Below are 25,518 nucleotides of genomic sequence, written 5' to 3'. Positions count from 1 at the left end.
TATTCGGTTTTATCGCAGTGGGGAAATCTTTTTCGGCGTGCAGGTTCCATGCATAACAACTTTTCGTTTCAGCTTGTTTAGGCGGAAATTGAAGATGGCAAAGGCTATCAGTCGGGAAACGAAAGAAAGCACTCATTTTGGTTTCCAAAATCCGAACGGTTATTAAAAACAATCGCTATTAAACCAGTTCCTAGAAGCACTAGAATATCCTTTGTCCAGTTAGCTGCATCGAATCCCATTTCTGTGATGACACTTGTCCCGCCTTTTGGATACCTTACTTGACAAATCTCATGATCTAAACAGCAAAATGCGGGTTCCGTACAGCTCGATTTCGTTACCTTCAAGTTTGGCATCGATAAATCCTTTGTACTTGAACTCGATTCGCATGTAAGAAGTAGCATTGCTCGGTCGTTGGTGGCAGAGCTCGTCGATTTCCAGCCCGTCCCATTGATTGATCTGCAGCAACTCGTTGCAATAGCCGATTCAAAGGTTCAAAGAAAACTGTTCTTTTTGAAGAAAGCCATAAAGGTTTGTCAGAATAACTTTGTAAACACTTTTAAACGCTTTGTTCGAGCAATGTTATATCATCCAATTAAAAGAGAGAAACAACGATCGATTTTGTGCATTTAATTGTTTTTGAGATGGATTCCAATTTATTTCCAATAATTAAGTTGTTAAATTTAGAACCTTTACCCGTACCAGGACAAGTGCTTCAGAAAGCCGGCATATGGTGGAGTTGCTGATGTATCCAAAAGATAGCCGCAAAAGACGATCAAAGGGACGATGGCGGCGGGGAGGAGGGCAATGGTGAAGTCGATGTTTGGCGAAAAGGAGCTAGAATTTTTATGAGTTTTTCTACATATTTGAAATATGGTAAGAAGAAATGAATGTTGATCCTTCTCTTCAATCCTAGGCAAAAATGTCGATATGAGTACGATATATTACAGTATAAATGACCAATGGGCCATTGGCAATGGCATAAAATATAGACTATATTAAATAGTCAATATTGTTATAAGCCCGGTAAATTTAAGTTTCTTGTAAAAAATGATCATCGAGCCGAATCAAATTGATCACGTGATATGCGTTCCTCGACTTCAGCACAAAAAAATATATGTTATTTTTAAGATTTAGGCATCAAAGAAAACAAATGTAGAAATTCTTACATTTGTATGTAAATGTAAAATAATATACATTTCTTTAATTTGGTTTCTTTGATATTTTTAGACAAACTGCAGGAAAATTGCACTTGTAAATTCTTGCCGGTAAGATCTTCCTTTATATTATTTATTTATTTTGCATTCATTTGAGCTCCTTGATATCTTTTCTCGAGAATTCAGCGCAACCAGAAAGATAATTACCTTACACAGTATCCAACTCCAAGACAAACATGACTTTCCAAAACCAAGACGAAGTAGAAAGTCAGCCATTTCATGAAAGACTTCTGAAGGCCGAAAAGCGGATAGGCGATGATTGAATACAGAAAGGGAAGCACGATTGCGAAGAAAGAAGTAACGATGTTGTCGGCGATGAAAAATGATGAAAACCTTAATGGTTTGAGAAAAATGGGAGGAGGAAAGACAACCTATAGATTTTGTCGGAAACTTCTCGTTGAAGAAGTGGCCACTGGACCATGAATCGGAGGGCGACCATGACCATGAATAAAATTGACACGAAAAGAAGCGAAACAAGCAGGGATCCCTTAATTTTAGCGTGGAGCGATGAATAATTCTATTAAGGGAATAACTTTTGAAATCAAGGAAGACTTACATTTACATCTCTAATCTGCGCCCAAGAATATTGAAATGTCTCATTGGACCAGGCATTGTCCCTACGCCAGTAAAGCATTCCATACCAAATCGCGATGAAGATACATTCGCAAAGCTTGGCCTTGACGGCGAGCGGGTCCCGGATCATACGAGCCAGTTGGCGACGAATTAAAATACAAGTTTGAGATATGCGGCCGACTTCGTTGATTGGCCGTAAATTTAAATAGTCTTAGCGAAGGTGAACCATCAGAAAAGCCTCTGAGCAAATGAATGTTTAGCTGACCGTTTCCTAGATTGTCTAATTTCTCGTCATTTTTGATTGACAGTTTAATTTTTGATCTTTGAAGATCTACAGCTGAGGAAATGAAATCTTCATTTTCAGCATTGTTTGGATCGAGGATATCTAAAATAGGAATTAAATACTGAAATAGAATAACTGAGGAGATCAAAATAATCAAAAATAATGAATAATAAAAAAAAATAGAAATTAAGTCGTTATTAAAACTAAATTTGGCCATGAAATTGGTGAGATGAAAACCAACTATCGAAGCATAATTGACAAATTATCGTGCCTTTTTATACATAACTCACCTAAAAAGTGATCAGCCGGATTGTATAAGGGCGGTACCGGGCGGTTCAACTTTTCCACAAAAGAAATTGAGTCGACATATTTTCCAAAATACGCAAACTCGCCTTTTCTTGATTCTCATCCGTAAAAAGCGTTAAAATTTAACCGATGGATGTCGGATGGAACAAAAAAACATCATTTTTGCTTGAGAACCATTCCTTTCGCCATCAAAATCAGATGACTAAACATTGAAATAATTTTCGAAGAGGGTTGATGTATTGAGCACACTATCGTCATCCCCTTCTTGGACAGATTCACCAACACCTCGATCACCTTCATCGCCATCGTCGAGTCCAATCCTGTCGTCGGTTCATCGCAGAAGAGAATCTTTGGATCTGATAGAATCTCTGATGCGAGACTCAATCTTTTTCGTTCTCCACCCGAAAGAGTCTTTTTCAAATCCGGAATCCCGATTTGCGTGTGCTCCACTTCCTTCAGCTCAAAGTCCCGCAGACCTAAGAAAAGAAGCTAGCATTCAAAGGTCACGAGTTCGAATCTTGACAAAACATATTTTTCTCTTACTTTTCTGTATCCTCCTATCCCTTTCTTCCTGCTCCAAATCGGAAAACTGAATCCTCGCTCGAAAATTCAAGTGTTCCAACACCGTCAATTCCCCAACAAACAAGTCTTCCTGCCTCACATAAGCCGACACATTCGAAATCGCCGACCCCACCGGCACTCGATTTAGGTAAATATTCCCTGTCGCCTCCAAGTCGTGATTGTTGCAAGTAAGAACATTCATCAACGTCGTTTTCCCGCACCCGGATCTGCCAAGGATGGCGGTCAAGCTTCCTGCCGGGAGTTCTCCAGTCAAATCTTTCAGAATCGGGAGACCTTTTTTCGTCTGTACTTTCAGATTCTCCCAAGCGAGAGAACATGAGCTCGTCACACTAAAAACGGAATGAAAGAGCTAATCTACTTTTATACAGTTTGTTTCCTCTTTTGTGGACCCCAATTTTGTGGACATTTTCTTCATTTTAAGGGGTTTCTGTGGGACACTTTTAGAAAGATGATGTTCCACTTTTGTGGACATTTGTCCAGCCGAGAAAATTTAAAAGGAAGAATTTGTGTAATTTTTTTTCTTAAATCAGGATGTTTTTATAAAAAATCAATGGCTTATACAGTTTAATTGACTAAAAATGGTAAAACAAGCAAAAAAGAGGCGTTTCGATGATGAAATTTGCCATTTTTTGAAGAAAAATTAATCGAAGAAAAAATTTTTAGGCCCTACGGCGGGACATTTTTTTGAAGACTCTTGTCCACTTTTGTGGACATTTTCATGAAAATTCAGGACAAAAAATGTCCACAAAAGAGGAAAAAAACTGTATATCGGTAATTTTTCGACATTGCAATAATAAAATATATAGACAAGAAAAATTAAACTGAGCACCGAAATAAAACCAAGTTGATTTCAAAAAAAATTTAATTTATTACAAAAGTTATTCATGTACCATATACCATTTATACTACTATAAATATCTTTAAATGTAAAGATAAACTTGGCAATTTCCTTTTATTTTTGAACCACACTTTGCCGAACACTGTTTTCCTTATAATTACCAACGCCGGCATTTGCATCAAAGCTTGCAATTAGAATCAAAAGAAACATATGTCTTGACATGTATCGACTCAATTATTAAGTGCTTAGAGAAAGGATCAAAATTGATATAATTATAAATTAATAAGAATGGGAAAATTCTCATTTTCGGAAAAGTCCAAATTTCGAAGTTCAAGTGGGGGCAAATATCAAGAAAAGTCGATATTTCAAATATTTGTCTACGAAGTCATAAATTTCTTATGTAAGAAAAGCGCGCGTAGATGACCGTTTTCTCTCAAATAATTTATAACTATGTTACCCTCTTCGTAAGAAAAATCAGAGTACTTATCAATTTCCGCAATATAAAATTATGCAAAATATGAAAAAACTGAAGGTGACTGACGGACACCTCGTTTTTGTACTTATGGTACAAAGTATGAAGCGTCATTTATAAAAGTCCATGATATAAAACTTATCAGCCCTTCTGAATGAACATAATTTTAGTCCTTCTAAAGCAAATATAAAAATTTGGATATATAATCAAATACCCTGAAACAGCTATCTTTGATGATAAGTTTATGAGACCTTTATAGATGTATTTAAAGGTACTATAGACTTTACAAATACCTCTCGACCAAAATTTAACTCTGAAGTTGAAAAATTGACAATTCTTTTACATTCACTAAGAACTGTACTCTAAGAAATAATAATTAACCTTTTCTCGTTCATTTTAATAATTGTATCTTCTCTCCCATTCAAGCCAACAACTTTCGCCTCACTCTCAATCAACTTTAATTCTTCCATTTTTTTTTCTGCGTTTTTCTTTTTTCTTCCTTCTCTGATTCAAAAAATCATAATTCCATAATTTTCAAATTTGCACAAGCACTGAAAAAATGGCGCGTTCAATCGTAGAATCGTATTTGTCAATGGCACGGTATTTATTTTTTGAAATTTTTTTTCTGTCTCAGACTTTCTGTCTCTCTTTTCTGAAGTTATTTCTCTCTCGACTAGGTTTTCCAGAATTTGATTTAATGATGTTAATCCATACGTTTTGTTTTATGACTCAATTAAAATCGAAAACGGATGTGCCAAAATTGAATAGAAAATCGTAAACAAGATTCGATAAAAAAACTGAAAGATAGCGCCGCTCTGGAATAAATTAAAGGGTCACCCTTATATTCAAACACCAAAAGGGCTTGATTCGAGGGCACTGAGGGCATAATTCGATGAGCGAGAAGAGTAAGTGAGGTATCATCCCAGGCGCGAACTTCTCCCGCCGCCAATTTTGAACGGACGGAAAAGGGATGAATAAACAAAGGTTGAAGATGAGGTCATCGTTTCTGTCAAAGAATAAGAAGTTTCCATAGAGGGGGATCGAATATCTCAAGAATCTGGGATGGTGTTTGGAGTAAGAGACCCGGGAACTCGTTTGAACGGATCCGGGGGACCTAAGGTAGGAAGGGGTCGCCGTTGGGGAGTCCCCACGGGCGTAGCTGTCTACCAGAGGGTGAGGTTTAGCGGCAGGGACACTTCAAATGATTGCCTTCTACTTCCTTATCTCCTCATTCTTGGAAAAGGGGGAGATCTAAGTGGCACTATTTAAAAGAGGGGGTATTCATTCTTTGCGCTTCCGTACTTCATCCCCTTTTTCGTTAGCTCAAAATTGCAATTGTTCCTCCTCTATCTATCAAAGTGATTGAACAAGAGGTGTTCTAGCCGGCACCCGACTAACAAAAGACAGCTCGTGATCAACTTTTCTCTTGAAGAAGAGATAATTGAAAGGATGCATCTGAAATTTTAGATATAAGTGGTGGTTTAACATCTCAATTAAATAATCTTGCAATTAAGTTGCTGCACTTTTTGATGAATTAAGTTGTAAACACCGTTCTTTCTTCTTTCTGCTGATAATTGCATTTAATCGCGGTGGCAGCAAACTACCCACTCAAGCATGCAACGATGAAGCATATAAAAGTGAGACAAGATCAACTCTCATTCATCAATAAAAAATACAAACTCATCCACAAACAAAATGTTCTCTTCCTTAGCTCTTCTCTTTGGCTCAATCGTTTCCGCGCAATCAAGCATCCAGGAAAGACTCCAACGGGCGGTAGAAATGGCAACCTTGGACGCGGCGTTCTTAGTCGAGCGCGATCAGTTTCGATCTGCAATCAAGGAGGAAGCAAGTGCTGGATTACTGAGCAGAAGCCGACGGAGACATCCCCGACGAGGGGGACTCTGCCAAGCGGAGAAAATAAGGTGAGCCGAAGAATATCAATTCAGTCATACTTTCGGTCATTTTTAGAATCAGTTAGTGAAAAAGTATTTTTGAAAAAACCTGAAACTCTTATTTATTATCGCCTCTTAGTGTCCCTTACGATCTCTTTATCGACAAGTACGTCTGTCCAATCCTCCATGGTTATCTTGGCGAGCTCTGTGACGGGCGTGGCGCCAACTGTGTCTCGTGCTCCTCCTCCGGCGCCGATGTTCCCGAAACATGGGACATCCTCAAATGTTCGCCTAACAAGCAAGATGCTCTCTCTACCTGCTCAAAACGTAAAATTTCTCAGCTATCAAGCCATTTTAATAATTCTTGTTCAGAATCGCTAGAAACGAGCTTCTGCGAAAACACAAAGCCGAAGTGCCCAATTTCTTTCTATGCCGATTTCGAAAATGAGCAAAAATCAAAAGTTGAGGATCGCCTTTGCTGCATGCAGAGCATCAATCTTGGTCAGGAACTTTCCTGTGTTGCGAATACGCATAATACTCAGCAGAAGAAAATTGCTCTGTAAGTTTATTTTAGAAAAAGGATGATTTATTTGTACAGTGAAAGAGGAAAATTTGAAAGGAAATCTTTATTTTTGAAATCAAGGAAGAGAATTTTTTCTAATTTTTTTTTTTAGAAAACTCGACTTTTCACCTTGCCGAAATCCTTCAAAATGCATCCCCATGAATCGCGAAAACAGCCTTCGAATCAACCTTGATCTTCATCAACCGCAATCTTGCTGTGCTCAACTTTCCTGGAACAATTAATTGCCGATCAGACTGAAAATGGCCATATTATATATTCTTACTGTGTTTTTTGTCTTCTTTAATCAAAATAAGCTGCTTGTACAAAAAGCTACTATTAATAAACTCAATATTATAATTATTTCTTGTTGAGCGTTGATCTTTAAGGACCCCCCCCCTCAGCTTTTCTTCTCTTTTCCTTAAATAATAGACTTTACAAAATGAATTGAAACAACCCAAAAACAACAATTTCTTTCAAATAAAGGAAAGACATGCCGCCATCATAAAAGTTAAAATAAAACAAAAATGATTGTTTAGTAAGGCAATTTGGAAAACAATAAGATATAAGATGAGATAAAGAGCAGCAATTTTAAGAGACAAAATAAAAAGTCCTATAAAAAGGAGAAATTAAAGGAATTCGGCTGTAATAATGGGTACCCCTTATTTCATTTACGTAAGTGCACATCCTTCTGGGGCAATTTCAAACGGCAGAAATATACAAAAGAAGAATTATTTGAGCTCTCAATGGGCCATTATGTTAATAAAATATGTTCAATAAAAAGAAAAAGACGTTAAATTAAATAATAAAAAGTTAAATGGTAATTCCATGCTCGAGCTCCTCTATGCTCCATTTTTGCATCCTGCTCATCAAATGATCGTTTGAATGTTCATCAGAAGAGCTCGAACTCGAGGAGTTGGACCCAATGGATCCACTCCTCGGAGTTGGTTTTCGCAGCCGCTGCTTATTGAGCGTTTTTGGCGCTTCGAAATTCAGCTCTCTCGCTGGCACTTGACTTCTTTCAAGCTCCAGGCGGCCCAAGTCAATGTTTTCGTGAACTTTTTGCTTTTCAAAATTTCGAAAAGGCAGAATTTTTCGCCGGGAAGAAAAGATTGGGGACGGTTTGTTGGCAGAGTAGATTGTTTCGTGTCTTTTCCGAGTTCAATTTATATAAAATCGAGAAGCCGCTTGCGGCTTTGAGTAAAAACCAAGCAGAGTCGCGCAAAGCGCGGCTTTTAATATTTATATTCTCGAACCCCAGAGTGGCTTCTAAGACAATTCAAGCCCATACTATTTGAACCCTTTTCTTCCTTCAACAAATTCTGTTAATTTCGCGTTCTCTATTTTCAGCGCTCGAATCGTGCTTTTATTTTCCGCTGACTTTTTCCTCTCTTTCTGAAGCTGCGATTCTAGCAATAACAAGGACGCCGTGAGGTCCCTCAGTTGCTTATCACGTGATGCCATTTCATTTTTCATCAATTCTTCCATCTTCGAAAGTCTCGATTGATAATGCAAAGAAACATGGAATAAAAGTGCTTTTGAGCTTTTCAGTTCCATTTTTAGTTCTTGATTTTCTTCAATCAATTCTTCCGATCGTTTTGAATTCTAAAGTAAGAAAAATAATATTTGAAAAGTGTGGGTACTCGGGCGGGCAATTCCGGACACTTCTAAAAAATGGATTTAATCACGTGGCTCTCCAGACTTTTTTCATTTGCAGCTCATGAGCCGTCAGCTCAGGGCTCTTTAATGTCAAGAGCGGTTTTCACGGGGGTTTCTGAGATCGGAAATTGAGGAACTTTGCACTTCGCGATCTCACTGGAGCTTCTCTTAAAAAGATGAGGGGCTGGCAATTAATTAAAAATGAGATTGAAATTTAAGAAATTTTTCTTATAATTGATGCTCATAGTCGAAAAGCCGCTTGCGGCTTCCAGCGAATCAATTTAAAAAGCCGCGCTTTCTATATTTTACTATTTCAGCTGCTTTCGGCAATAGTTCAATCAATTTCTAAAAAAAGTAACGCCTCATAGAAGTTCTATGATAGAACTTCAATTGATTTCTTGTGGGGGAAATAAGGGAGTTACAGTCTTAAAAGTTTAAGGGAAATCGCCGAGTTATTAAGGTCTCTAAATTAATTTAGGAGCTAAGCTATTCTCAAACTCTTACCATTGTTTATGTTTTCTCTATTTTTTCTTCAATGTAAAAAATCAGGTTGAAAAAGGGTTGAGCCGCGATGAAAACGCAGCGCGTCTCGGATGCATTAGCGGCGAGGGCGCCAAATCGGGAAACCGCTGTTTCGAAAATTTCTTGATGCTCTATTATCCTCTGACACGAATGTTTACCGAATCTGCATTTTTTGCTCTTCTTTAATGCGAAAGATTAGGATGCTCAAGCGAATAAATATTATACTGATGCGGGAGATTAATTCTTCATTACCATTTCTCGGTCTTCATAACAATGAGAAAAAGCATAACGTGAAGTAACATCTCGCTGCGGAAAGAAATGTTCGACTGTAAAATATCAATTTTGCATTTTTATTATATGTTTTTTTCAAAATGCCTGCTTGCAAAATTTAATAAAAATCCAAGAAATAATTGAAAAGGCTCTCGACATTGGTTGCCATTTTCTCGATGTTCTTTTATAATAACAAACGTATATTTTTTGAAGCTTGGCGGAACATGTCTAAGGATCTCAGAAGAATTGGAGGTTTTTCTGTAGTGGTCAACTTACAAGTCGAGTACAGTTACAGTAAGTCGTGATAGAAAATAAACACTATGTTCACAAAAAGGCAAAGGGAAAAATAATAAAATTTAAAATTTGTGAAAGGCTAAGAAACAGTCAGGTGACAGTCGAGAGGTGATTATCGTATTTTGACTAAAAAACGAGGAGCGGGCAAGTGTGGAATTTAGTCCTCCTCGTCGTGATCGTCGTCCCAGTGGCCACCTCGCTGAGACGGAGCTTTGGGACCGCCAGCGCGCTTCGCCATGATGATCTGGTTCACTCGCAGGATTGTGATCGCCGTGTTCACAGCTAGAATTTGTAATAAGGAAAGGACAATTCAAAACGCATTTGTAGCCTACCAAGTTTGAGCTGCCACTCCTTGATGAGAATATGGTCGAAAATTCCGTTCTTGGCGGCGTCCTGAAGGTCCTCGCTTTCAATATTGACACCAATCGTCGAGCCTTAAATTTTACAATGAACAAGGGTCTACCCTTAATCTTCAACGAAACCCACTCTTGTTAGAAAAACTTGTTTTGGGAAAAGCATCAAGCGAATAAAAGCCTTGTTAGAAAATCAAGCTCACGAATAATAACGAAAAAAGCGCTAACCAACGAGTTTCTTGGACTTGTGCATATTAAAGCCGTCTTCAAAAGTGTCGGCGGCCTTGGCCATGTCCGCGCTGCCGTATAACTGGGCGACACGTTTCATCGAGTCGATCATTTGGCCGATTTCCTTTTGAGTGGATGGGACTTTTGCGCCACTTCCCGGAAGATTGAATGCTTTTTGCTCGATTCCGTATTGAGCGGAAGCGGAGAACTCTTGCGCATACCCTTAATTTTTCCATAAAAGGCCAAATTAATCTTAATGTCAGGGATCTCTTTCCTCCTTGAAAAAAGTCTGGGCAAAGATGCTAACTAGTTGATTTTCAATCCATTATTTGACAACCCGCAACTGTAGCTTCATATGAAAATATACCTTCAACTTCTGCGTGAGCGGCCATAAGTCTAGATATGACCTTGGATGGATTCTGACCGCAGTTCTCGGCCAATTGTCGTGGGAGGTACTCGTACGCCTTCGCCAAAAGCTTGATTCCATATTGCTCCATTCCAAGACACTAGTATTTCAATGAAAAAAGGGTGAGATGGGCTTGCTTACTTTTTCAGCGTGAACATCTAAACATTTGGCCAATTCAACTTCAAAAGCTCCTGCTCCAGCAACGAGTCGTTTGTCTTTGGTCAAAAGCTAGAAAAGGGTTAAATTGTTTATAGAAAAAGGTTGAGCACCTTGAAGTTGTTGACACCATCGTCGACAGCTCGCTCGAGATCGTCAAGGACGTTGGTAGTTCCAGCTCGAAGGACGATTGTGGCGATTCGAGAGGTCGATCGCTGGAAGCTTACTACTCGGGTGTCTCCGATTTCTTCAACCTAAAAGGAGGGATTCAACCAGATCCTGAAGGGGCAATACTTACGCGGACTTTATCACAGAATCCCATTTCATCAGCTGAAGGAGGAGTGAGTCGAGGAAGCACAGTAGCTCCGATAGACTTGGCCAATCGTCGCATATCCCACTTTGAATTAAGTCTAAAAACAAAAGTCAGATTCTGACTCGGAATCAAGGAAGAGTACAAACCTGACAGTCATGAGTCCCATCTTATTGGCGTAGTCGAGGCCGAGATCGGAAATCTTTCCACCACAGACGAGAACTTTCGCGCCACTCTCAGCAATCGCCTTGACTGCGTTGTAGAGCTGGGCCTCTTCGGTCTTCGTGAAATTCTTGAGCTCCTCCGCGTTTTTGAGTAAAACGGTTCCTTTCGTCTCTGTCTGCAAGTTGTCAAGGGGACAGTTGAACATCTAAAAGAAGAGTTAGTAAAGCAAGCGGCTTCTCATATATCGGCTGTAAATCAAAAATGTCCGACGAGAAACTTACAGCAACTTTGGCATCAGTGACATTCTGGATCTCTGATTCGACGTATCGTTTGAAGACCATGCCTGGAATAATCTTGGATGCTTCGAGGTTGGAGCCCATGATTTTGCAGACTCGAATGTCGTCGACGTTGAATCTGATGGCGTCCTTAGGCAGCGTGCTCACGCAGGCTTCCGCGATGATGTTTGACAGGAATTCTAGAATGAAAGTAAAGCGCTTGTTGTTTGAGGCTGGTTTTTACCTTCGTTTCCGAGCTGTTTTGACATGAGCGAAGCCTTGATTGCGTATTTGACTGCGTTGACGTCTCTGATCTGTTGTAAATCGACTGTGTGGACGGTGAGCCCGTTGATCTCGCTCAAGCCGGCCTGAAGACCAGCTTGGAGGCCAGAGACGAGCTCAGGGACGGCCAAACCCATTCGGAGGAGATACTCGGCTTCGTGGAGGATCGAGGCGGTCAGCATCACACATCCGTTTGTTCCATCGCCTGAAAATGGGGTTAAAAGAATTCGATTTAAAATAACTTACCGCATTCTTCTTCCTGCTGATGAGCAGCCATGACGACCATTTTCGCCGCCGGGTGTCGAATATCAAGCTCCTTGATCATTGTTGCGGCATCAGAAGTCAAGAAGAGCTTCTCAATGTGATTCTGGACGATTTTGTTCATTCCAAAGGGACCGTATGCTGTCTTGGTAGTGTCGCCGAGCTCTCTGATCGTTGAAATTGAATCGAAGACGACTTCTTCTTTGCCTTCCAGATATCTGAAAAAGGAATTAAAATTGACGACATGTTTCAACGATCTATTTTTATATAAACTTTTACCTGGTTCCCTTTTTCATCATCTGCTGAAGACCACCTCTTGGAACGTGAAACGCCATCTCTGTATTTTTTCAAAATTCAATCTGAAAAAAAGACGAAAAATAGAAGTTTTTCTCTCTCTGTAATTCTGAATTTTGCCGCTTCGGCATAATAACGTTGAGGATCAGATTCTAGAAAAAAATAATTTTCGAAAATTCAAAATTTCAAATTCGCGAAAATAACGAAACAACGGGAAAAACAAGAGGTAAACAAGAACAAAAGAAATTGTGAAGAATAGAAAAACCAAAAAAAGGGAGGATTTGAAGAATTTTTCGCACAAAAGGTAGCAGTTTTCAATTTTTCTCTAAGAATGGAAGGCGCCCTGAAATTTTTTAAAAATTTAAGGCTTCAGTCATCCGTGTGGGCAGTTTTGCGTTTTGGTCGGCGGCGGACGGGTTCGGCTAAAATTGGATTTTGAAGGAAAAGAACTTTGATTGGTTGAAAAGATTCTTCTCGAATTTTCGGGAAATTTCGAGCAAAAAGCGCATTTTCGCGCCAAAATACAGCTTCAACTCGAGTTGATGGAAAGTTTCGAGCGGACATTCCCATGAAAAAATTTTTACAAGAGTCGCTTTTTGTTGAGTCAAAACAATTCTCTTTACCTTGTTTGTCTTTCTGGTCGATATTTTCTTCTTCTGGGCTTTCGCTGGCTTCTGTTTCGCTTTCGGAGTCTTTCTCGGCATCTGATTCGTCATAAATCGGCTCTCCTTCTTCAACTTCCGGGACTGAGCAAACGCCCCAAATGACAAAAGCGATCAAAATTGTCGGAAAACCAACTAAAATTGCAATTATCTATCAATTCTTGATTCTAGAGACTAACTGATCATTCCAGCCATGATTGGTTGTTTCTGGAAGAGTTCGATGAACGAGCCGATCATGTCATTCACGGCTCTTGAAAAGGGCTTTCGCCGAGAAGCTCTTCTTTTCCATTTTGAATGTCTAGCAGGAATCGGATGATTTCTTCCCGGGTCGTTTCAGCGTCGATATCAAATCTTTTGTTGGTTATTTATTTTTGACCAAGATCCAGAAGCCGTTTGCGGCTTCAAGTATAAACGCGTTTATATAACGAATAATGAGTAGCCATTTTCCTGTAAAAGCGACCGTTGATCGATCCAGGAGGGAGGACAAGAAGTTCCCCAGCTCCGACATCTTTTCTCGAAGTCATGTGGTTCACCAATCTCAAGAATTGGGAGCCAGTAGCGTGCGAGAAAGCGAATCCGGGAGCTGGTTTTGAACGATCTCGGGCGATAGATTTCACCAAATGTGTTCGCACGTCTTTTTCATCTAAAAAGGGTTGAAAAACATGAAGACCTCGATGATTTACCTTGAGCGACGTAAAGAGCAAAAAACTTGCCACCCTCAACACTATCTCTCGCTAGTTTTCCAGTAAGAGATGGGAAGGATGAAAATCGTTCGCCGCTGACAAAGTCCGCCATTGAGCCAGCTTCTTCCAATTTGAAGTGGAAGATACCTTCGTCTTTGATGACTGAGACGGATTCTTCGTCGCTTAGGGTTTTGTTGCGGGCGAAAAGGATGTTGGGTAGGTTTTCTTCAGCAAGGAGGGCGAATTCGGTGTACAAGGAGCTTTTAGTGTCTTTTTGGTTGGTCAGAAATTTTGTTTTTCCATTCCGATAATGAATTTTTATAGAAATAGCAGCGTTTTCATTGAATTTTCAAACCACTTGCCTGGTCCGTTGTAAATAAACATCGGATCTCCATTAATTGCAATCAGATCGTTGATCAATCTAGCAGAACTTCTCACCGCCGGTCCCGAAGCCTTCTGTGCCCAAGCAACGATTGAGTCGGCATCTCTCATTCCTTCGTAATCGATCGCTCTTCCTCGTCGAAAAAGTTTGATGGTCGGGAAACCCCGGACGGCGTAACGAGCAGCGATGTCTGTGTGTTCTGTGCAGTCAACTTGGCCGATGATAATTCCTAACTCGGCCATTCTGGGTCCGAGCTTTTCCCAGGTCGGTTTGAGGGCTTTGCAATGGCCGCACCAGGGAGCGTAGAAGGAGGAGAGCACGAAGTCGTTTTGCTTGATCAGGTTGACTAGGTTCCCGTCGAATTCGACCACGTCATTTCGATTCTCTGTTTCTTTTCCTGTACATACAAGGAAAAACAGAGATGATATGAGAATCATTCTAAATGAATTCCATCAGTTCCATTTTGGTCTGAAATTGAATGATGAAAAGGAAGTTAGGCATCCGCCCAGCTTTGACAGTATAACCGTCAGTAGTTTGACAAAGCCTTTTATCCTATGGTAGGAAGGATAAAGTGATTATATTTGCGATCAAAATGGTATTAACTATAAAAGTCAATGGTCTAGCCCTCACTCTTAAAAAGATTTAGCGAGATGAGTGTTTACCAGGAATGGATTAATATGCCTGTTTACGATCCTTATTACGATACAGATTTTGGGCTGTATGCAACTTGTTTCTTTTCACTTGCGTTATTTCCGCAACTGTGGGGATTCATTGCAATTGTTTCAAGCTTTGTGCTTTGTTGTTGTTGTGGCAATAAGGAAGGCGTCAATCGAGAGAAATGGCACGGGACGGACACTTTTGCCAGGTATTAATACAGAAAACTTTGGTGAAATAAAAAGCTAGCTTTCTTATTGTGTTTCCGATCATCTACAACATCATCTTTATTTGGGGATTTGAGGGCCTTAACCCACGAATAGGCGTACGAATTGGCTCTCTGGCTTTCTCTTTATTATGCATCCTCGCATCAATCTTCATGTTAACTCGGCGAGGACTACAAAGAAAAGTTCGTATCGAAGGGGAACTCGTCCAGTATGAACCGAACTCTTGTGGCAAAGCAGGTTCGTACTGATAATAAAATTGGCGGAAAAGCTAGTTTTTTTTTAGTTTTGGTGCTCAGCGTGATTGCTGGACTCATGATGATGATTTTCGACAGCATTTGCTTGAGTTTGTTCAATTAGAAGTTCTACGGACTGTTTACGGAGTAAAACCTTGTTGCGATTTAATCATATTTTTATTGAATAAATGACACGAAAATTACACATGGGCTGATATATCATATCAAAGGAATAGCATAAATCAAAAAGGCATGATTGAACTTGGAAACTTTCAACTGTAACGAATTGTTACTATCAATATTAACTAGTAGCACTCTGGCATTCGTTGTTTACTGATCGGAATATTCTTTCTCGTTTCTTCGAGTGAGTCCAAGTCCAAATCCACAACAAGAACTTCTTCTCCCGCATCAGCTTCACAAAGAATCTCGCCCCAGGAATTCACTGCCATTGAATGACCCCAAGCGTGATAAGTCGCATTCATATCACGTGCAGGCGATGCTGTCATGACGAAGCACTAGAAATCGAGTAAAAAGAAGCTGTAGGAACTTATGGGAGCTTAACTTGATTGTCGAGCGCACGGGCGATCTGAAGCTTGGCCCAATGAGCTGCGCCTGTGGTGAGATTAAAAGCGCCTGGGTAGACGAGTACTTTTGCCCCTTCGCGACGGTATTTCCATGCCAACTCGGGAAACCGGATATCGTAGCATATTCCCACGCCAATTTTCACGCTGTCAACGTCAAACATCGTTCCTAAATCACATTTAAAAAACAACTCAACAACAAAAGGCCTCGGTAATCGTTAAAGAAAGACGAAAATTATTGTTGTCTTCAGCTAACGAAAGCTGTTTACCTTTAGTTCCAGCGCTGAGAACTTCGGACTCTTTGAACGTAATTTTGCCGGGAATATCGATATCAAAAAGATGAACTTTTCTGTGAGTATCGATTAGTTCTCCTTTATTGTCGAAAATGCAACAGGTATTGTACAGATTGTCGCCTTCGCGCTCAGGAATTGATCCAGCGATTATATGCACATTGTTTTCTAAAAAAAGGAGTTGAAAACAGTGCTAGAATGCGGGTGAGAAAGGTTCACCTTTGGCAGCGTTGGCGATAGTAGAAGAACTGTTTCCAGGAATGTTTTCAGCGTACTCGGCGAAAAACTGCGTTCCATACGGCGAATTGAAACATTCTGGCAGTGTCACTAGTTTTGCGCCTTGATCAGAGGCCTGCTTGATCAGTTTGACCGCGTTTTGCAAGTTGGTCTTTTTGCAAGAACCAACTGCCATTTGAATCAAACCAACACGAAGAACCATTCTTAGAAAAGTATGGTTGAAACACAAGCTTCTTTCTGCAGAGGCAAATTCATTCTTTTTCCATCTGTACAGTTCACACTCGGGGCAGTAAGAAATCAATCAATTCCTTCTTTTCGTTCTTTTCAACTCTGAATGCCATAAGCTCTTTCTGCTTCCTCAAACTTGTCGTGGATCGTCTCTGCATAGTGCTTCAAGTCTTCAAAGCCTCGTCGCAACATCATCAGCGCTAGAACTTCAGTTTACATCTTGAAAGTCAATGAAATCTTACCGGGAACATCGTCGTAAGTCTGAATTCTGAAGTGAATCTTGTCCTCAGTCGGGTGAGGACGCGTGTAGTGGCAAGCTTCGACTTCCTTGTAGGTGGATATGACGTAGCGCAAGGAGTTACCGAGGGTATCGTCTTCTCCGTGGAGGATGAAAGTTACGCTTCAATCCGGTTCAGAAACACAATTCAAAAGCTACGAAATGGGCAGTGCTAGGTTAGGCCTAATTCTCAAAATAGATGGAAATTAAAGGGATGAGAGTTCACCTATCGCATTATTAACTAGTAAACCCCCCCTAAACGACCTTAACTTGGAGGGGCGGGGACTCTGTTTTTATTCATGAATGTATTTTCTAATTTGAACCGTAACAAGTAGGATCGTTATCCTCCGTATTAATCGTCTCAAGAAGTCGTTCTTTTTCAGGCATTCTGAACTTTCCAAAGAATGAAAACAATCAAAAGTACTGAATAATATTTTATTATTGAACTGGGGAAAAGAATTTCAGGATTCAGGCAGGTAACACACTTTTTTCTGTAATTTTACTGTAGTACTGCGATTTTTCTAAGAATATGACTGCTCTTTTTTCAGCTCTGGAAAAATTGAAAAATATCTATCGGCTTTTGGCATTTGAAATTCGGAAAGTGGTAAAAAAGGGCTGCAGGTAAAATTATCTCAGAGGCTCTTCATCTTTCTATTTGGTAGGGCGGAGAAACCAAGTACATTCGGTTGAAGGAGCGTCGTTCAAGAGACGGTGAATGCTCAGCTGGCGGACTTCTTTCTTCGACTTTTCGTCCATTACCGTCGAAATCTGAAAGAGACGGCTATCGGTACTGTATTAAAAAAGGTGAAGCTAAGAAAGCAAGTAAAAATCGAGTTCTCTCGAGACTCGAGAAACTTCAGTATCTTAAGTCTAAAGCCTCAAGTTGAGAGGTCGCACGGAGCGCGGATTTTCTGCGAAGTTTCCTCGAAGCCGCACGCGTCTTCTACATTTTCACCTGTTCTCACTCTAGCTACTTACTCTCATGGTCATATGCTCCGTCATACTCTCTTGATTCTCGTTCTTCACATCTAAAAATCATCATTCTTTCTTTCCCAATTCTATTTGCGTACCATGATGAGTAATAAAAATCTCCCAGCGATCGGGAAACGCAGTAGCAAGCCAGTCCTCCTCGTCCTTTGAAATCCCATTGTAGACATTTTCGACTTTTCCGCCAAAGATCGGCTTGACAACATGAGTTTTCATACTTGCCGGTAGAAAAGCGCCAGCAAGCCCCGTCACTAAAGCAAATAGAGTAAGTTTTATTTTATTATAGGTTTATACCTGTGCTGGTTTGAACAAAACCTTCGCTAGTTAACTCGATCTTCATGACTGAGTCTAATTTTGTGACGATATTCGCCATAAATTTATCCATTCCAAGCGCAACATAATACGGAATAGGTTCGGTAGAATTGAATAGCTTCCATTTACCCTGAAGAATAAGCAGTTACTTATCAGGATCTGTATTTTGTATAAAAATCATGGTCAAGATAACATTTGAAAAATTTAACTTACAATAACTTGGTTCCCAAATTCTCTAAAATCTGGCGGCGCAACTTCTTCCATTTTAACTTCTACTTCCAAAAAGGGCGTTTTTTGAGGAGTTCTTGGTACTGTATTTGCAGTAGACTCTGCTGCTGACTCGGAGAGGAGGTAATTGCCACCGACGTAGAGGCAGGTTATAGCGGCAATGGACTGGGCTTGGGGTTAGAAGATAAAATTGAAAAATGGACTTGGTTTAATAACCGCGGGGAAAATTAAAAACCGCATAACTGGATCGATATATCATCATTTAAAGTCACGAAGCGTTAGCTCAATTTACGCGAATTTCGAAAAATCGACTATTTATAGCGAAAGCTGGTTTTTCTTCAATAAAAAGCGAGTTTCGTAAATCTCAAAATTCTCATAAACCGATCTTGCTAGGCAGTCTTCTTAATAAAATAGAAGGAGTCATATAAAAACTTCATTATTTTTAATCAAGTTTCGAAATCTCAAGTGTTGCAAAGTCTAAAATCAGATTGCGTCAGAAACCTATCAGCTGCCATGATCGTTCTGCCCTATTATTTTTTGATTCTGAGAATAAAACATATCACTATTTCAAAACGCTTAGAAAAATAATTTTTGTATCAGTATTTGAGATTTTCTTGTAACCCAAATCAGAAGTGTTAATCCCGCGATTTTCTTCTTCGAGCAAGAATTTTCCTTCCTTTCTTCTTTGTTGTTTTCTTTTCCAGTCAAACTCTGTCTCTCCAAATCTCCTTCTTCCCTCGATGATGAGCCTGGCTCTGTTTTCTCCATCTCTCAAAACGGTAAGAAAAAATCTCTTTCTATTTTCGTATTGCTCGGCTTCGTTGTTGCTTTTTATAGATTCAGATTTGACGAAACTAAAAAAAATGCGACGGTTGATAAAATTCAGCCTAAAACGGGCTAAGGGCGCTCCCAGAGACAGGAGAGGACAATGTTTGTTTTACAACTTTTCCAATTTCCCTTTCAAGATACACCCCAACTGTCACACTGGAGTTATCTTTCAAATATGGCCTTTGATAAAAAACGACTTCAAAGGTATATATTATATGAACAAGATATTCTTTTCGAAATAATTCGAATACTATCGGCCCAATAAATAAAAAAGTAGTCTCGGTTTTAATGGAAATTTCTCGGAGGAATTTTTCAATCTAACTGAATGGCCGAATGACGTAGATGTACCTCTTTTTTAAAATTGAAAAAGAACACAAAACATTTTAACTAGGAAGAAAATGACGAGCTTTCTTTTTGTTCCATGTTCTTTTATATTCAATTCAGCGTATTTAAAGATAATAAAGATCAAAGGATTTCTTACGCTACTGCCTACTTGTCCTTTTGCCAATCCTTCGATTAAACTATTGATCAGACTTACTTTTCTATTATTTATGAAACGGATCCTCTTAGACGTCTCTAGAAAGTGTGACCTATCATGAAAAAGGTGAAAGTAGTAAAACTTCAGTAAAAACCGTCGAGCTCATTATTAGCTCAGAATCGGAGCCGCCAGAAGGCAAATTATCGGGGAGCATTGGTCATGAAATTCTAAGCTTATTATAAGATCATCTTACCGTTTAAGTTTTATTTTCCGTTAAAAATTCTTTTTTAAAAGTTTCTCAAAAAAGAAAGTCAATAAAGTTGAGCACTGAGAGGATGAATCATCTTTAGATCGATCGATACAAAGAAAAAAATATACTTTTACCACTAAATGGGGCTAAAGAGCCCCGAATCAAAAAATGACGAAGAAAGGTTTTTTTGTGAATATCTTTCATTTATTAAATGGCAGTGAAGATAAAATGAGTTTTTTGATTATACCAGTGATTGTATCAGTTTCTGTGAAATTCTAGTGATTGGTTAGATACAGTTACATGTAACAATTGTTGCACTCTGTTTCTGAAGGGCTGTAAATCTAGTTAGCTGTGAATCTTGAGGACTTGCTGGAGATCTTCTGGCAATTTTCGGCGGTCCGATTGGTCCCTAAAAAGAGTTTTTACCAATTTTCAAAGCCGACCAGCGTTTTGTTCATAAAATACTCACTTGTATCTGTAAATAACAGTATTCAGCGCCGCTCCCACACGCATCACGTCCTTGACTACTTTTCCTGAAGATACATCGACCGCCATTTGGAAGATCTTTTCTAGGGCGTGCTCGTCGATTTCAACCGGTTTTGGCTGCTTCTCAGCCTCGGAGCGGATCAAGGCGAGTTCTTCAGCAGACCAGATATCTTCCAGATTGACTTTTTTTGACGGAGCAGGGGAAGATTCAGCAGCTTTTTCGGGAGTTGCTTGTTTTTGGGAAGCGTCAAGGTTGGTGGCTGTTTTGGTGGTGGACGGTGTGTCGACATCCATTTTGGATTGCTCGAAAGATCGACGGGTGGACATAAACGATACAGTCGGTTGCTTTTCTTCGAGAGCAGTGGTTGCGACTGGCGCAACTGGAACGTTCTCTAAAGAAAAATTGAGAGTCTCCTCGAAAGAATCCCCAAAATTGAAATTACCTTTGTTGGAGTCATTCGAGTTCTCGCAATTATCGAACATGCTCTGCCTTGTCTCCTCATCGAACTCCCTCGTCGTTTCATCCGCATCGATCATTTCATCGTTCTCGACCATAGATCTACGGGTGGAGCGGCGCTTAATGATTCCAGACGCCCAGTTCGACTTTCGCTTTCGTTTTCGCTTTGAAATCGTCAGTTTTACGTTCTAAAATGAGCTTGATGCTGACGAAAATTGTCAGAAGTTTGCTTACGTCTGTGATGTTGTCTGTGGTGAGACGGTAGCGAATTCTAGAGGCGGGGGCCCAGACAGTATATCGCTTAATAGTTAAATCACTTAGCAGGCATTAACAGGTAACGGAGGCAAACCTTTGTTATGTCGACAACATAATGAACATAAAATGGCGCGTCTGGATGCATTTCATGATTGGTCCTATTCAGCCGGCCAATGTAGAACTTGTTGTCATCAGAATGAAGGCACCAGATCTCTTCTCCATCTTCGAACTCGTTTTTGATTTCGCGGTTTTTTATTTCATTCTGCTGCTCGGCAAGCTCTTCCGGCGTCGTTTTCGGGATTTCTACGTAGTCTGGAGCGAATTTCTTCCTATAAATTGGGATCGGAATAAAGAAAAAGAACAAGAAGCAAGAACTTCTTGCGAAATTGCATGTGGCTTGTCGATGTTTTCACTTACTTTTCACTTCCTCTGAGCGCTCTGGCGACTTTGATCTGCTCGCAAACAGTCTCAAACTCAGGATCAAGCTCGGTCTCAACATATTCATGTGCAACATCTAAAGATCCATGTAAAAATCATTTCAACAAGTAAAAAAACATACCGACTGCCAGGCACGCTCGGTGGCGAATCATCCGTTCCTCTTGATAGGTAATCGGATTGTATTCAAGTGCGTTCGCGCACATGAGCTTTACATCCGATAGGAACTCCTTGACCGTTTGGTATTCGTGCGCGTCGATTTTGCACATCATCGTTGTCAGGTCCATTGGGTTCTTGATGACTTCATGGTAGTCGGGTAACTCGTCCGGGTCGACAGGGTCTGGAAGATTGAGTGTTACAGAAATTATGTAACGTTATGGCAGTTTTCATGGCTTTACTTGATTTGAAAAACTTACCGACAAATTCTTTGAAACGACTGTCCCTAGGGTCGGACCCTTTACTAAGGATTCCTTAGTCGCTAAGGGTAAGGGTTTCGAAATTGCGGAAAATCAAAAAAGGACTAAGGAAAGGATTAAGGACTTTTCTGAAACCTGACAAAGGATAAAGGAAAGGGTTTTTTCCTTAGTAAGGATTTAAAAAAGGAAAAGTCATTTTTTTGTGATTCCTTAGCAATTTTTCCTTAATCCCTTTCCTTACTAAGGGTTTTAAAAAGGTTTTTCGTAAGAATCGGTTTTCAAGTGCGTAGGTTGACAGAAAAAATCCTTTCTCGAACCCTTAGTAAGGGAAGGAAAAAAGGAAAAATCACTAAGGATTAAGGGTCCTTACTAAGGGTCACTGAAAACTGAGAAAGGAATTAAGGAAAGGGTTTTATTTCTTCAAAATCCGAAAAAGGGTAAGGAAAAAATAAAGGAATTAAGGAAAAAGGACCCTTAGTAAGGAAAAAATAAAGGAAAGGAGTCCGACCCTAGGACTGTCCTTAGCAAGCATGGTCACGCAATTTCGCAAGAAAATGCGCAAAGTTCGCATCGTACTTTCTTCTTTTTGCTCGACTTTGTCGACTTCTTCCTGAGTCAGGACTTTTTCGTCTTTTTTTACTTCAACGTAAAATGATGGTTTTAGTATGTTTTGGGCTTCGGCGGCGAATGACTTTGGAGCAATGAGGCAGCTGTCTTTGATTTTGGCGAAGAAGTTGGTAAGTTCAGTGGAGGATGGAAGCGCGGCGGTGTAGGTATTGTCTGGACTTTTTAAGAGGTCTAAAATGGGTTAGGGAGTAGCTTGTTTTTGAAATCGCTAAAAACTCTCTCGAATACCTGTGATTTCACTAGGAGTATCATCTTTCATGCTGCTTGGGTTTGCCGACGATGTAAAAATTAAATAAGTTGGTTGGCTGTAAGGCATAGATTTGATCATCGAAATGAGTATGCCCCGGCAGACCTCGGACAACGCGCGCCACAAACTGTCAATATCTGGAATGTACAAAACTGCTTTTCCAGCACGGGACGCTTCTCGCAGCATCTCAGCAAGGGTATCTTCCACAGTTCTGGTCGAGCAAGCAAAAAGGGCGGGGAGAGTGACCTTGATGATCTTGAAACTGTCCATCGAGTCGAGCAGGGCTTGGGCAAGGAGATTTTGTCCGTTGTCGGGCATCCCTTTTATAAGTAAACGAGGTTCGAAAATGAGAAACTCGTCTTTCGAGCTTGATGGCTGGTCAAAAATAGTTCTATCGGTTCGATTCGAGCTGGAATTCTTGAGCTTGACATGCGGCCAAAGATTGCCCACGTGTTCCAAGAGCTCGTTGAACTTTCCGATCAAAAGAGGCTTGCAATGAGCGTCAAGGGGCACAGCTGCGGAAGAATCAGAGCGAACACTTGATGGAACAATCGTCTTCATCGCGTTTTCAAAGTCTTCTTCTGCTGGGGTGATGTTTCCCAAGTTGACGTCAATTTTCTGGGTTGTTCGATAAACAGCTGGGTAGGTTCGTCGAAGCGCGTTCAAAACAGCATCGGTGAAGAGAGCCTTTAGATCAGCACCGCAGTAGCCCGTGGTTTTCAACGAAAGGCGGCGGAAAAAGCTATCTTCTGGTTTTGCTTCCCACTTTTTCGCGTGAATTTTCAAAATTTGCATTCTTGCTTCAGCACTTGGCAAGGGAAATAGAATTTCTCTGTCAAACCGCCCTGGTCGTCGAAGAGCAGGGTCGATGGCGTCGACTCTGTTGGTAGCACCGATGACGATTACTTCTCCGCGGCTGTCGAGACCGTCCATGAGCGCGAGGAGGGTAGAAACGATGGATGAATGGATGTGGTCTTGCTTGCTCGAGCGGACAGGGGCTAAGCCGTCGATTTCGTCGAAAAAGATGATAGAGGGGCGCATGCGATAAGCTTGGTCAAAGAGAAGGCGGAGTTGACGCTCCGATTCGCCGACCCATTTCGAGAGAACATCGCTTCCTTTTCGCATGAAAAACGCCATTTTCTTGCCGTCTTGTGAGCATTCATTGGCCAGCGCACGGGCCATCAATGTCTTTCCAGTTCCAGGCGGGCCGTAGAATAAGACTCCACGAGGCGGCTGAACGGAAAACTTTTCAAAGACGTTTGGATACAACATCGGCAAGACGACCATTTCTTTCAACTGCCTTATCGCGTCTGGATGACCACCCACACTGGAGAAGGTGATGGACTTGTCGAAATCCATCGGATCCACATCTGCGAGAGAAGCTCCGATTCGCTCCCGATCGCGGAATCCATGACGATGATTGGCATCCTTCATGTTCAAATTCATGGGAAGCATGGTATTGCGGGAACGCTCCATTTCTCGACGTTTCTTTTTCTGGAAATGCTCTTCGTCGCTGCTTGACGAGGAATCGTCCGATTCATGCGCCTTTAATGTACTACATTACCTACTAGTTACCTACTACATATGTACTACCTACTAGGTTAAGATATAAGCATCTAGTCTCAAGAGTAAATACCTTTCGGTCTTTTTTCTTTCTAAAGTCCCACTGATACGATCGTGCTTGTCGATTCTTCTTCGGGGCGCTTGAGGAGCGACGAATCGATATCTCTGGCGCTCGTCTTGAACCTGACCGTGTGGATGATCGTGTAATCGTGATGTTCTTTCTTTGCTGACCGTAGCGCTCCGGGACGATTCTTTGTCGACGCGTTCTTCGTGGGTATCGCGATCCGTGCTCTTCCTGATCCTGCTCCTCCTCTTCTTCTTCCTCTTCCTCGTCTTCTTCTTCTTCGCCTTCCTCATCATCTTCATCGCCATTCTCGTCATCATCATCCATTTGCTCCTCATTCTGCTCTTCTTCCTCCTGTCGCCGCCTTTCTTCCCGCATACTTTGCGATCGTCGGCTTCTAGCTTTGACACGATCGTGAAGACTCATTTCTTGTTCACCAAAATCGCTGCCGTAGTTTTCCTTGGCCAGTTGTTGCAAATTGTTGAGTTCGCGAGCAAGACCGGATGGGCGAACTGGCCGTACTCGGGATTTACGAGAGCGAGAAGGCGGTCGGCGGATTTCTTCTTCATCGTCTTCTTCGTCGTGGGCGGAATTGTTGGCAAGGCTGATTTCTGGAGTTTCTGAAGATATTCTCACTGTTATCATGCAAAAACACCGACATTCATAAGCAAATTTGAAAAAAAACAGAGTAAAATTCCATGCATCACCCGAAAAGGTCTTAACTTACCGTTATACTCCTCGTATTCTTCCTTTACTTCGCTATTTGTTCGTCTATTTGATTCCCGACTTCGAAGCGGATAACCTGATGCCGGCGAATGGCGTCTGCTCGAGTGCGAGCGCAGGCTGTGGCCGCTTTCATTGGATTCAAAAGAATTTCGTCGGTCACTTGGAAAGTTCATATTTTTCATCGAGTTTGTCAATTCCGACAAAACGCCGAGGGAATTCCGGTCTCTCAAGCGCATTTTGCCGCGTTTTTAACTTTCTTGGGAAATCTTGATAAGACAACAGGTTTTTGGGACCAATTCTAGAGACGAGAAATTTTCAAAATTATGATTTTTTCAATTGATGATTTCCTTTGATTTTTGAGGTAAAAAAGATGCGAAACCAAGAGCAAATAAAGGCTTTTTGAATCCATTCCTTGACTGACTGTTTCTGATTCTAGAGCGAACGGAGCGAATAGGCAGATGCCGACGTTCTCTTTTGGGAGCTAAGGATCCAAGACCGCCATCGTCTGATT

The 25,518-nt window shown here is 40.7% G+C and overlaps 8 protein-coding genes across 8 annotated transcripts; 1 reads left to right on the top strand and 7 right to left on the bottom strand.

Annotated features, from left to right (window-relative positions):
• Positions 1-689: 689 nt before the first annotated feature.
• Positions 690-4,886, bottom strand: LOC145701256 (protein white-like). The gene is made up of 9 exons (XM_081778480.1): positions 4,650-4,886; positions 2,920-3,287; positions 2,551-2,852; positions 2,361-2,457; positions 2,053-2,172; positions 1,771-1,997; positions 1,586-1,701; positions 1,362-1,547; positions 690-834 (listed from the first exon to the last, which is right to left on the bottom strand). Exons 1-9 carry the CDS (start codon positions 4,736-4,738, stop codon positions 690-692), a joined length of 1,650 nt encoding a protein of 549 aa, XP_081634606.1. The 5' UTR covers positions 4,739-4,886.
• A 4,497-nt stretch (positions 4,887-9,383) lies between these two features.
• Positions 9,384-12,298, bottom strand: LOC145702462 (T-complex protein 1 subunit theta-like). The gene is made up of 11 exons (XM_081779694.1): positions 12,180-12,298; positions 11,886-12,118; positions 11,602-11,844; positions 11,364-11,557; positions 11,067-11,287; positions 10,906-11,017; positions 10,721-10,861; positions 10,593-10,679; positions 10,413-10,551; positions 9,797-9,898; positions 9,384-9,746 (listed from the first exon to the last, which is right to left on the bottom strand). The coding sequence occupies exons 1-11, from the start codon at positions 12,233-12,235 to the stop codon at positions 9,622-9,624; spliced, it is 1,653 nt and encodes a 550-aa protein (XP_081635820.1). The 5' UTR covers positions 12,236-12,298; the 3' UTR covers positions 9,384-9,621.
• Positions 12,299-12,850: 552 nt separating this feature from the next.
• Positions 12,851-14,358, bottom strand: LOC145701255 (protein disulfide-isomerase TMX3-like). The gene is made up of 5 exons (XM_081778479.1): positions 13,902-14,358; positions 13,540-13,809; positions 13,313-13,499; positions 13,036-13,216; positions 12,851-12,991 (listed from the first exon to the last, which is right to left on the bottom strand). Exons 1-4 carry the CDS (start codon positions 14,356-14,358, stop codon positions 13,099-13,101), a joined length of 1,032 nt encoding a protein of 343 aa, XP_081634605.1. The 3' UTR covers positions 12,851-12,991; positions 13,036-13,098.
• Positions 14,359-14,528: 170 nt separating this feature from the next.
• On the bottom strand, positions 14,529-16,372 carry LOC145703512 (omega-amidase NIT2-like). The gene is made up of 4 exons (XM_081780873.1): positions 16,126-16,372; positions 15,886-16,074; positions 15,598-15,785; positions 14,529-15,550 (listed from the first exon to the last, which is right to left on the bottom strand). The coding sequence occupies exons 1-4, from the start codon at positions 16,343-16,345 to the stop codon at positions 15,341-15,343; spliced, it is 807 nt and encodes a 268-aa protein (XP_081636999.1). The 5' UTR covers positions 16,346-16,372; the 3' UTR covers positions 14,529-15,340.
• Positions 14,550-15,350, top strand: LOC145703513 (uncharacterized). The gene is made up of 3 exons (XM_081780874.1): positions 14,550-14,786; positions 14,825-15,039; positions 15,086-15,350. Exons 1-3 carry the CDS (start codon positions 14,572-14,574, stop codon positions 15,157-15,159), a joined length of 504 nt encoding a protein of 167 aa, XP_081637000.1. The 5' UTR covers positions 14,550-14,571; the 3' UTR covers positions 15,160-15,350.
• Positions 16,373-16,393: 21 nt separating the features above from the next.
• On the bottom strand, positions 16,394-17,035 carry LOC145701254 (DNA-directed RNA polymerases I and III subunit RPAC2-like). Its single transcript, XM_081778478.1, has 4 exons — positions 16,972-17,035; positions 16,808-16,820; positions 16,614-16,771; positions 16,394-16,571 (listed from the first exon to the last, which is right to left on the bottom strand). The coding sequence occupies exons 1-4, from the start codon at positions 17,033-17,035 to the stop codon at positions 16,468-16,470; spliced, it is 339 nt and encodes a 112-aa protein (XP_081634604.1). The 3' UTR covers positions 16,394-16,467.
• A 40-nt stretch (positions 17,036-17,075) lies between these two features.
• On the bottom strand, positions 17,076-18,580 carry LOC145703860 (uncharacterized). The gene is made up of 5 exons (XM_081781257.1): positions 18,161-18,580; positions 17,930-18,077; positions 17,719-17,886; positions 17,627-17,676; positions 17,076-17,416 (listed from the first exon to the last, which is right to left on the bottom strand). The coding sequence occupies exons 1-5, from the start codon at positions 18,209-18,211 to the stop codon at positions 17,300-17,302; spliced, it is 534 nt and encodes a 177-aa protein (XP_081637383.1). The 5' UTR covers positions 18,212-18,580; the 3' UTR covers positions 17,076-17,299.
• A 1,348-nt stretch (positions 18,581-19,928) lies between these two features.
• On the bottom strand, positions 19,929-25,231 carry LOC145702441 (ATPase family AAA domain-containing protein 2-like). Its single transcript, XM_081779665.1, has 12 exons — positions 25,009-25,231; positions 24,291-24,901; positions 22,636-24,199; positions 22,302-22,578; positions 21,781-21,806; positions 21,489-21,704; positions 21,347-21,443; positions 21,024-21,258; positions 20,909-20,974; positions 20,661-20,862; positions 20,201-20,609; positions 19,929-20,140 (listed from the first exon to the last, which is right to left on the bottom strand). The coding sequence occupies exons 1-12, from the start codon at positions 25,187-25,189 to the stop codon at positions 20,077-20,079; spliced, it is 3,948 nt and encodes a 1,315-aa protein (XP_081635791.1). The 5' UTR covers positions 25,190-25,231; the 3' UTR covers positions 19,929-20,076.
• Between the last annotated feature and the right edge of the window lie 287 nt (positions 25,232-25,518).

This window comes from Oikopleura dioica, chromosome PAR, assembly GCF_907165135.1.
Source record: "Oikopleura dioica chromosome PAR, OKI2018_I68_1.0, whole genome shotgun sequence".
In the NCBI taxonomy this organism is placed as follows: Eukaryota; Metazoa; Chordata; class Appendicularia; order Copelata; family Oikopleuridae; genus Oikopleura; species Oikopleura dioica.
This window is presented reverse-complemented; position numbering and strand designations above follow the sequence as displayed.

Excerpts from the sequence above, each read along its gene's own strand:
- LOC145701256 (XM_081778480.1), bottom strand. The coding sequence starts at position 4,738 with ATGGAAGAATTAAAGTTGATTGAGAGTGAGGCGAAAGTTGTTGGCTTG. Across the intron at positions 3,288-4,649 it reads ATTAAAATGAACGAGAAAAG|TGTGACGAGCTCATGTTCTC; the intron begins GTTAATTATTAT and ends TTCCGTTTTTAG. Across the intron at positions 1,702-1,770 it reads CGCAGATTAGAGATGTAAAT|GGATCCCTGCTTGTTTCGCT; the intron begins GTAAGTCTTCCT and ends GCTAAAATTAAG.
- LOC145702462 (XM_081779694.1), bottom strand. The coding sequence starts at position 12,235 with ATGGCGTTTCACGTTCCAAGAGGTGGTCTTCAGCAGATGATGAAAAAG. Across the intron at positions 12,119-12,179 it reads ATGATGAAAAAGGGAACCAG|ATATCTGGAAGGCAAAGAAG; the intron begins GTAAAAGTTTAT and ends TTCCTTTTTCAG. Across the intron at positions 11,018-11,066 it reads ATGGGACTCATGACTGTCAG|ACTTAATTCAAAGTGGGATA; the intron begins GTTTGTACTCTT and ends TTTTGTTTTTAG.
- LOC145701255 (XM_081778479.1), bottom strand. The coding sequence starts at position 14,358 with ATGATTCTCATATCATCTCTGTTTTTCCTTGTATGTACAGGAAAAGAA. Across the intron at positions 13,810-13,901 it reads GTTTATTTACAACGGACCAG|ACACTAAAAGCTCCTTGTAC; the intron begins GCAAGTGGTTTG and ends CCAACCAAAAAG. Across the intron at positions 13,500-13,539 it reads TGCTCTTTACGTCGCTCAAG|ATGAAAAAGACGTGCGAACA; the intron begins GTAAATCATCGA and ends AACCCTTTTTAG.
- LOC145703513 (XM_081780874.1), top strand. The coding sequence starts at position 14,572 with ATGAGTGTTTACCAGGAATGGATTAATATGCCTGTTTACGATCCTTAT. Across the intron at positions 14,787-14,824 it reads GGGACGGACACTTTTGCCAG|CTTTCTTATTGTGTTTCCGA; the intron begins GTATTAATACAG and ends ATAAAAAGCTAG. Across the intron at positions 15,040-15,085 it reads GAACTCTTGTGGCAAAGCAG|TTTTGGTGCTCAGCGTGATT; the intron begins GTTCGTACTGAT and ends GTTTTTTTTTAG.
- LOC145703512 (XM_081780873.1), bottom strand. The coding sequence starts at position 16,345 with ATGGTTCTTCGTGTTGGTTTGATTCAAATGGCAGTTGGTTCTTGCAAA. Across the intron at positions 16,075-16,125 it reads TATCGCCAACGCTGCCAAAG|AAAACAATGTGCATATAATC; the intron begins GTGAACCTTTCT and ends TCCTTTTTTTAG. Across the intron at positions 15,551-15,597 it reads CCCGTGCGCTCGACAATCAA|TGCTTCGTCATGACAGCATC; the intron begins GTTAAGCTCCCA and ends CTCGATTTCTAG.
- LOC145701254 (XM_081778478.1), bottom strand. The coding sequence starts at position 17,035 with ATGCCTGAAAAAGAACGACTTCTTGAGACGATTAATACGGAGGATAAC. Across the intron at positions 16,572-16,613 it reads GACTTACGACGATGTTCCCG|CGCTGATGATGTTGCGACGA; the intron begins GTAAGATTTCAT and ends CTGAAGTTCTAG.
- LOC145703860 (XM_081781257.1), bottom strand. The coding sequence starts at position 18,211 with ATGGAAGAAGTTGCGCCGCCAGATTTTAGAGAATTTGGGAACCAAGTT. Across the intron at positions 17,887-17,929 it reads TTTTGTTCAAACCAGCACAG|TGACGGGGCTTGCTGGCGCT; the intron begins GTATAAACCTAT and ends TATTTGCTTTAG. Across the intron at positions 17,677-17,718 it reads GATTTTTATTACTCATCATG|ATGTGAAGAACGAGAATCAA; the intron begins GTACGCAAATAG and ends GATGATTTTTAG.
- LOC145702441 (XM_081779665.1), bottom strand. The coding sequence starts at position 25,189 with ATGAAAAATATGAACTTTCCAAGTGACCGACGAAATTCTTTTGAATCC. Across the intron at positions 24,902-25,008 it reads AGAATACGAGGAGTATAACG|AAACTCCAGAAATCAGCCTT; the intron begins GTAAGTTAAGAC and ends GAATATCTTCAG. Across the intron at positions 20,863-20,908 it reads CCACAGACAACATCACAGAC|AACGTAAAACTGACGATTTC; the intron begins GTAAGCAAACTT and ends AGCTCATTTTAG.